At 54.4% G+C, this 9309-nt stretch overlaps 1 protein-coding gene across 2 annotated transcripts in view; it reads right to left on the bottom strand.

Annotated features, from left to right (window-relative positions):
• Positions 1–1953: 1953 nt before the first annotated feature.
• The window catches only part of FBXO31 (F-box protein 31), a 44573-nt gene continuing 37217 nt past the window's right edge, over positions 1954–9309 (bottom strand). For both annotated transcript variants that reach the window (XM_038538098.1, XM_038538099.1), the window contains 2 exons: positions 8885–9285; positions 1954–6307 (listed from right to left, as the gene is read on the bottom strand). In XM_038538098.1, the coding sequence (XP_038394026.1) occupies positions 6085–6307; positions 8885–9285 (624 nt within the window). In that variant the 3' untranslated portion in view covers positions 1954–6084. The remainder of the gene's footprint in view (positions 6308–8884; positions 9286–9309) is intronic.

The following is a 9309-nucleotide window of genomic DNA, read 5'->3' as shown; positions in this document are numbered from 1 at the left end:
CTCCTCCTACCTACTAGGCACCAGGGCAAGTGTGCCAGGGAAGGCAGGCAGTCCCAGTACTGGGAGGAGCCAAAACTCTAGAGCACCACAGAGACCCAGCTCCTGGGCCCCTGCTGAGATTCCAGGAGTGATGTCCCTCCTGGGTTGAGGGAGACAGGTAAGGACACAGCCCCTCACCTACCACCTGGCCCTGCAGATGCTGGACCAGGCACCACAGGTCCAAGTGCGCCCACTTCCATGATAGCCTTGGCCCCCCACTGCACTGGATATAGATCATACCCTAATATGGTGCCCCTAAGTGTCCAAAGGAGGCTACTAAGCTCATTTTGGGGACATTTCATGCTATGACCTGTGCAGGGCTGAAACTGCTGCTTGTTCACTGTTGTGTCTATGACATGTGGCACCACGTTTGGGGCATGGGGGTGCAGGCACTAACCCAGTGTTTCTCCACAAGGTGACCAGCCCACCCTGCACCAAAGCAGATATCCGAGAGGGACAGCAACTACCCCCCACCTCACCTGTCAGCTATCAGGGCGTGGGATTTCAAGATCAAGCAGCATAAATGTGTTTCTTCTCCAAGTAGGCTGTGTGATCTCAAATAGCAACCGAAAGTAAAACTAGGCTGAAAAAGCAAAGGTTCTGATTCCTTCATATGTTTTGGTGGGTCTCCCTGTGAGCACAGAAAGGGCCCAGAAGACTGGCCACGTCCACAGATATTTTGGGTTGCCATGATAAGGGAGACCAAGAATGATGCTCAGTGCCTTACAGCATGGGATGGCCCCAGCACAGAATCCCATAGCCCCAAACACAGAAACTCAGTGCCCAGTAGAGAGTGCGCCAAACAAGCAGCCAGGGTATGGAACAGCCCTAGGGGTCATGAGGTGCTGAGCCAGCAGGGGGGCTGGTCCTGGTAAGGATCCTGGGTCTATGGCTGGGCCTGGGTCGCAGGCGTGTGCCCACAGCAGGAGAGCAGGACCATCTAGGAGGGAATGCTGGGTCACTTCTCAGGCCTACCTCTAGGGCTCCCTCCTTCCCTGGTTTTACTCCCCCTGAGAAGCACCTGTTCATCCCAGGACTGGGCATCTACATAAGGACCAGTGGGTGAGGGAAGAGACCGCAGATGCCACCTTCATGAGCAGAGCAACTATCTCCTGCAGCCATGTTTCCAAAAACCAGGTGCTGGGAAGGCAGCCTTCCAGCACTCCTGGATTTTCACATGATGCTAGCCGGGGTCATATGTGCATGCAGCAACCCTAAATTCTCACCAGAGCCCAGGCTACAGAAAGCGCCATGCGGGGGCCCAGGGAGATGAAGGGGGCACAGGGTGCTTGGCCAGGGCCCTGCCAGCACAGCTTCCCATGGGGGAAGGACCAGGCAGCCTTTCTCCAAGGGGGGTAGCGGGGCTAAGCCACCACCCAGACAGAGGAGGGGAATTCTTTTGTCTGTGAACGGGAACATGAGGTACCTTTACTTCCTGTATTAAATTCTCACATGTCTTTACAAGAACATTACCTTTACAAACAAAAAACCAGAAAAAAAAAATCTCAGTTGTGTGCCCACCAAAGAACACAGCCCCTGTCCTCATCTATCCTTCTTATCTTGTTCTCAGAAAAACACCCCTTGAATTTAGCCTGAGAAAATTCTACTGGGGCCCCCACTTCCTCAGGGCCACCACATCAGTGATGGGGACACATATCAAGCCAAGGTCAGAGGGAGGAGTCCAGGGACCTACCACTGCCTGGGTTCCAAGGGAGCACTTACCGCTTCATTCTACACCTGAGTAAATAAACACTTTTGTCAAGTCCAGGTGTGAGAGGCTCCCGGGGGGGGGGGGGGGGGCACCCTCCCAGGATCCAGACCCTCCTTCAGACCTCACCCCCCACCTCCTGTAGCTCACGGCTCTGGCCTCCATCTGGATCATGTCCCCAAAAAAACAATTACAAAGAACACAACAAGGTTTCAAAAACTGATTTATGGAGAAACAGCCCCACACAGTGGTCCCATCTGGGTGACAACACTGGGCACAGGCTCACAGCAGCCACTTCCTCAGCTCCTGGCCCTGCCAGGGGTGCATCATCCCTGCTCCAGCCCACCTTGCACCAGAGCAGACGCCGGAGAGGAACAGCAACTCCCCCCACCTCACCTGTCAGGGCGTGGGATCTCAAGATCAAGCAGCATAAACTCGTTTCTTCTCCAAGTAGGCTACATGATCTCAAATAGCAACCAAAAGTAAAATTAGGCTGAAAAAGCAAAGGTTCTGACCCCTTCATGTGTTTTGGCGGGTCTCCCTGTGAGCACACAAAGGGCCCAGAAGACTGGACGTCCTCCATGTCTCAGGGTCACTGCTGGCCACCAACACCTCCTGAAGGCTGGCCTACAGGCCACCACACCATGACATGGAACACTCAGTAATTTGGCACTGTCTTGTTCCCATTCACAGCTTCAGGCAAACTGATGGTATCATGGCTTATTTCTACTCTCTCAACACCTCTGAGAATGTACAGCCAGATTATATTCCAGACCTCCTAAAAGTAAGAACAGGGAGATCGGCCTAGGTTACCTCTGGGATTGGCCAAGGACTAGGGTGCACGAGCCTCAAGCCAGGGGAGGGCTATATGAGAACACTCCCATAAAGGTTCTTAAAAGTTAGAGCACGAGGACAGAAGACAGAATGAGGGCTTCTGATGGAACAGGGCAGCTTCCTCAAAGCACCAAGTCTGTATGGAGGTTCATCTTCAACACACAGACACTGTGGGCAGGAGTCAGAAATTCCAAGATTCCCGTGACCGAGTTCACCAAGTAAAGGGACTAAACAGGTTCCCCTCTGTCACCACTCAGGAGCACTACAGTGACCGCACTGCAGCAATGAGAGAACACATAGGCAACCCACAATGACCACTGCCGCTGCTGGAGCACAGATGATCGCCTGGCTGACGGGAGGGCCTTGCCCGACCAGGCCACAGCAGTAAACCCCAGGTTCTCAGGAAAAGAGAATGTCAGATGTGCCAACTCCAGCTCACAGCCTGTTCTCCAAGACATAGGAACAGAGGCCTGGCCTCCTCCTCAAGTAAGCCCACTGTGGGAGCTCTCCTACCTTCTGCCCTGGCCAAGAGGAATGCCAGGGTACAGGCATCCAGCCTAAGCTGCTTGTGTTGGGGGAGGAGGGGATGGAGGGGTGGAAGCTGCAGCCCTCAGCATCAGCCACAGTCCAGATGGCAGGACCAAGGGGTGATGCTGGGAAGGGAGGCCCAGTCTGGAACATGGGAGGAAGGATTCTGGAACTCCCACCACCATGAGGCCTCCAAACCTGCTCCCACCCAACAGCAGACCACTGCAAGTCTGAGGTGGTTAGGCCAACATAACCAGATAGCCCAAAAAAAAAAAAAAAAAAAAAAAAGTCATTTACATCAGCCTCATGCAGTGAACATTCAGCCCCAATAGAGAAGACTCCAATGACTCACATTTGAAATCTCCAATCACATCATTCCCCCTCAAGTAGCAGAACAGCACATGCCCAGGTACGCAGAGACACACCTGAGGCTCCTGCCACTCACACAACAGACTTATCCAACCTCACAGCAGCACAGTGGCAAATGAGGTGGTGCCAACCAGGGGAAGATGTCCAGACTGACCCAGGGTCCGGTAACCCCTTCCTGGAATCAAGCACAAGCACAGACAGTCCCTAAATCAGGTCATTCTGGTTCCTTGTGGGGACCTGCTTTATCAAATCCCAGCTGTCTTCAAGCTTCCAACCACAACGGGAGCCGTTCTGAATGCTCACCAGCCAGAAGTGGCTCCCAGAAGCCGGTTGCCCACTCTCCCCTAAGGCATGCCCGCTGGGGCTAGTTTACATAGCTACCCACTCACCTACCAAACTGGAAACCAGAACTGGCCACAAATACACCAAGTGGGACACAACACGTACTCTGAATGACCAGCTGTGCAGGTGACAAGCCCTCACCCTCCACCACTGCAGGCCCTACCTGGCATCACCCAGGCCACAACCAGCTGTTCGGCCCCAAAGGTCCCTGGGGCCTGGCCTAAGACAGAGACCAATGTGAATGCAGCCAACAGTGGAAACCATGGGGCCCCTTTCTGATGAAAAGGCTCATCTTCAATGAGTGTCAATGGGTGTCACAGACAAGGGGAGGCCTCGGGCCGAGTAGCCTTAAGAGCGAGCCTCAGGCTTGGGCGAAACATGAAGCACGGCAGCCGTCACATTGCTGGCCTTCATTCTGTTCTCCCTTCATTCTGTTCTCCCTGAGGCTTCATGGCCGTGGCTACCCCATGCAGGAGCAGCCACACCTGGCACAGGTCAAACAGCAACAGCCACAAAGGGGTGGGGGTGACAGCACTTGAAAGCTCAGTCCCACAGAAGACACGCGGAAGACACAAAAACTGTGACCGCACCTCAGGTCCTGCTAGAAAGATGTGGGAGGTGAGCTGAGCTGTGGTGCCGACAGCCAGCCAGAGGGGACCCTGCCTTCTTGGCTTGCCTCCTTCCCGAGTCGGAGTCCGGAAAGAACCTCCTAGAAGGTCTGCCTTTTAGGGACCATGCCGCAGAGCTTATCAATCCTACAATTCTAGGAAGCAAAGGAAGTTCAAAGTTGCCAAAGGTACTGAAGCTAGAGCAATAGGGATTTTTTTATTATTTTTTTTAAAAAGGCCAGTCAGGGAGAAATTCATCAGGAAAACACGTTTCATGGGACATCTCATGTTGGTCTCTACATGAAGGCACCACAAAGCTGCCCCCTTCCCTGGGGTCCCTTACCTCCTCCCCCCCCCCCCCCCCCCCGCATGAGGGCTCAGCACAGTTCACCCAACAAGAGCAAGCCACACAGAGGGAGACAAAATCTGCATGCCTCCCAAGTGAAGCCACAACTCATAGAAGGCGAACATGGTGACAGCTCTCTGCAGGCTGGAGACAGAGCTGCAACTAATTCTTGGGTGTCTATGTGCATTTCGGGCTCTGTTCTCAGCAGAGACCTTACGGAGGGTCCCCAAATGCAGGTGTCAATGGGACACAGGCACACCACCAGCAGAAGCATCCATGCTCAGGGTTTCCACCCCAGAGGCTCCCAAGAGGCCCTGGTCTCCAAAGTGCATTCCATACATAAGGGGTGACTTTTCTAGAAAGCTGCCCTATTACCCACAAAGGGGCTCCAAAGTCATCTGTGCAACCACTCTGCTGCTTTGACACTTGCAAAAACAGCACCTGTGTACAAATGGGCAATATAGGACTGTTTGGGATGTAGCCCTGCCAAATCCTGGGGCAGGTTCTGGGACAAGTGGCTCAGCTCAGGGTTCCAACACCAGAGCGTGTGCAGGAGGTGGGTAGGGGTGTGCAAACAGATGCCCTGTCTGGAACTGGCTGCAGCGAGGGTCTTAACTCTAAAGCTAGAGAGAGGCCAGGGCCCCTAAGCTGTTCAGAGGCCCACTGTGCCACTCCCTACTGGCCTGCATCACTGACCCCACCACACCGATGCACAAACATGGCAGAGGTGAAATACTTTTGTCCAAAATCCAAGCAGGTTAGTAGAGAAACAAGAATTCAGTCCAGGGTCCTGGCCCAGCATCCCGACCCCCCAGGACTCCCTCTGAGCACTCACTGCCCCAGCCCCTTGCCAGCCTGCAGCCGCTTTCACTCGCCTCCTGCAAGGGAGCTGGCAAAGCTCACGCACAATCAATCCCCCCTAGTAGCCCAGAGGGTCACTCAGCCTGTCCCATGAAAACTGCCTACAGGCCAAGGGGACACCCCATTTCTCCACTCGAGTTGTTCACAAGACTGTAGTCAGCCCTCTCCATCAGTCCTTTCAGCTTCTTTCTTCCTTCTTTTCTTTTCTTTTTCTTTTTCTTTTTTCTTTTTTCTTTTTTTATAAGACATGCTCAGTCAGCCTTCCTATGAGCTCCTGACGAGGACCGGGGCAAATGTACACTCTATACAAGAATCTTGGGGTGGCTAGGCCAAGACTCTTACAAGGTCGGTATTCTGGTCAGAAGGCCAAATCTCCAAAGTGCATGCTGCTTCCTTTCGCAGGAGCAGGGTCCAGGGCCCTGGGAGCCACCCTACAGGGCACTGGCCCGTCAGGAAGTCAGGGACTGGATGTTCTTGAGCATCTCCTCGAAGGCCTGTGGGGATGGCGCCTCTGCGTTCTGGAAGGTGGCCTGCACCCTGCTGTACAGGCTGAAGGATTTCAGCTCCAACCAGATGAACCCGAAGCGGTCCTCGTCGAACAAGATGAAGACCCCAGGTGTGCGCTCAGGGCTGGTGAAGCCATGGCCAGCAATGAGGCCTGTGCCATAAAAACTGCACAGAAACAAGAGGGACAGCACAGGGGAGGAAAGTGAGAAGAGCCTGGAAGGAGCAGGGAGGGCCCCACCCAGCCCCTGCAGCACTCCCACACCGCAGGCCCCCAGTCAGGCTCCCCTTGCTGCCCACTGCTCTCCACCAGCTCACCCAGCTAAAGGAAGAGGGTCTCCGGTAGCATCACTGCGTAACTGTCCCAAAATACACCTTTGTAAAGCTCTCAGGATACTTATGTCAGCATGTGAATGCCTCAAACAATCAATGAAGACTTACTGGCATGCAACTATCGTGAACTCCAAAAGCAGAAATTTCAAATCATTAAGGCCAAGTTTCAAATTTCAAGAACAAAGTGAGACAGAGATGCATTTACATGTTTCTTGCCAAGAAATTGGCACTCCTCCAGATAACAAGGAGCTGGGGGCTGGCTTGATCTCCCAGTGCACAGAGGCAGCCAGGACCCCCAACCTTCAGCCACCATGCCGAGGCTCTCCTGGGTAGGAGAGCAGAGCAGGCCTGTCCATGAGGGCACCTGGTTTGCAGGTATTCTCAGGTGGAAAAAGCACCAGAGCCTACAGGGAGGCAAAGTGATATCCACTGAGCTTAGTATTCCAGGGGGCCATATCCTGCATGCACGCTGTGGCAAGCCCTCGCAGACACACAAACCAAACAGGGAAGGGACCACAGCATGTCCCTCCCAGTTCATGGACACCTATGTGGGGCGGGGCTGGCCTGAGAACACCCCCTAGGTGAGCCCACTGGGCTCTCGACCGGCCTCGAGACACTGTGAACTGTTAAGTTTCCTAAGGACAGCAGAGTCCTTTCTTTTATGACCACTAAAAAGTTTGCAACAGTTGAAATTACACTGGAACACCACTTGTAGGTCTCCTCCAGGAAAAACTGAATTCAGCCACTTTTGTGGTAATTGTGTAACATGAAGAAAACGGAAATAGATTTTTCCCCAATGTAAGATAACAGAAGAGTACACGCACTGATCTCTGTCCTGGTACCTGGCACAGAGCTCCTGAAACCCTTGTAAAACCCACTAGGAGGTGACACCCTCCCTTCTGGTGACCAGCCAGGAATAGAAGCTTAGAATCTTCAGCAGCCCCGCCATTCTCCAGACAGGAGAGGGGCTGGAAACGGAGCTAATGATCCACCGTGCCTATGTGAGGAAGTTCCACAACATCCCAAAGTATGGGGTTCAGGGAGCTCCAAAGTGGGGAAACCTACACCCCAGTTCCACGGGGGTGGGAGCTACTGGGCTCGGGACCCTACACATTTCTTCATCTGGCTGTCCACCTATATCCTTTCTCACTTCCCTGAGTTCAATGAGCCACCCCAGCACCTCAATCAAACCTGGGGAGGGGATCACAGGAACCACCCCCCCCCCCCCCGACCCATAGCTGGTTGGTCAGAAGCACAGGTGGGATTGGTGTCTGAAGGGGCAGGGGCAGTCTTCCGGGTCTGATAGCGTCTCTGGGGGACAGAGTCAGGAGAGAGTCAAGTGGCCCAACACCAAGTTGGTATTATGGAGAACTGCCTACTGGTGTGGGGGGCACCACCCCACCAATTGACACTGTGTGCTCAGAACCAATTAACCCGCCAAGCCCACAAAGATACCTAAATCCTCACTTGGGGTGCTCAGCACTCTGCCCACACTTATTCTAACATGATGCACTGATTAGAGCACCGCCGGCAGGAGACAGCAGTCAGCCTGGAAGTCAAGCAAACAGGTCTTTACATGTAACTGGATGAACATGGAGGCCAGGCAGCTGAGATGCCAAGAAATGGACAGGTCATCCCCTCGAGACATCCCCTAGGACAACTAAGCAGAGCTTTCTGCAATGATGGAACGTTCGACACCTGCACTGTCCAATACATGTGTGGCTGCTGACACCTGAACTGTGGCCAGTGTGATGGAGGACCTGAATCTGTAGTTTTATTGATTTTGGCTCATCTACACCTAAGAAGGCCTGAAGTACAGAGAAGAGAGCTGGGGCAGGAAGGGCCTGAGTGGCTGTGGGCAGTGGCTCAAGACAAAACCATAAGAATAGAAGTCAAGTGAAAAGCAGGCTTTCTGAGCCAGGAGAGAAACCACAGGAGGAAAGAGGGGCTGATACTGGAGTGTGCTCAGACCTGCTCAGCAGGTAACTACAAGGACATCCAGGTAAACTCAAGCCGGCTTCTGGGGGACAGGTACAGGAGAGACGTCTTCTCCCCAGCTGTTTTCAATGCCACCTGCAGACTCACCTGTCTCCCTTTCACCTAACGAGGCCACAGAAGGCACTGGGAAGGAAGCCTCATGCCTGGAGGTTTAATAAGGCCCCCTCGAGGCTCACCGGGGGTGAGAGGTTGGGAGCCTCCCAAGTCTGAGTTGTGGCTGTGCAGCCCAGAGAAGGGCACTGTTCATTGGGGGCCAAGCTGGGACTCCACCAGAATTGTCAGGGTCTCCCCACCTGAGTGCAGGGAGCCCCCACACTGGCCAGCACTGAGCCTGGCCCCCATTGCCCATCTCTGTGCCAGGTGGTAAGGCAGGACTCCCCGGAAAGCCTGTCACGCCTGCCCTGGCATTCTTACCACATCCTGCAGGTGCGGGGATAGTCCTCGTTCCTCGAGCTCACGCCCACAGGCAACACGAACGGCTGCCCCTGCCCTGACTGGGCGGGCTGCTCAGGTGCAGGTGGAGCTGCAGCCTCGGCCTCTCCATCCCGAGACTCCCCGCCCTTCTCGGCAGGCAGCTCTGCGCTGGGCTGGGCAGGGCCCCGCTGGGGCTCTCGGGGACTCTGCTGGCCTCGGCCCTCACCGTCCTCGGGCCCATTCTCCTGCTGCTGCTGCTCCTGACGGACCTGCTCCCGAACCTCCAGGACGATGCGCGAGAGCTCATTGAAGTTGCGGAGGCTCTCCACATCAGGCAGCTGAATACGGTGCATGAGGTCGATCTCCACTGTCTGCTGCCCAGCAGGGATGTTGGGGTCCCCCTGAGGAGCGAGCGTGTGGCTGTC

This window comes from Canis lupus, chromosome 5 (assembly GCF_011100685.1).
Source record: "Canis lupus familiaris isolate Mischka breed German Shepherd chromosome 5, alternate assembly UU_Cfam_GSD_1.0, whole genome shotgun sequence".
In the NCBI taxonomy this organism is placed as follows: Eukaryota; Metazoa; Chordata; class Mammalia; order Carnivora; family Canidae; genus Canis; species Canis lupus.
The sequence above is the reverse complement of the archived record's forward strand: the minus strand, read 5'-3'. Positions and strand labels throughout refer to the sequence as shown.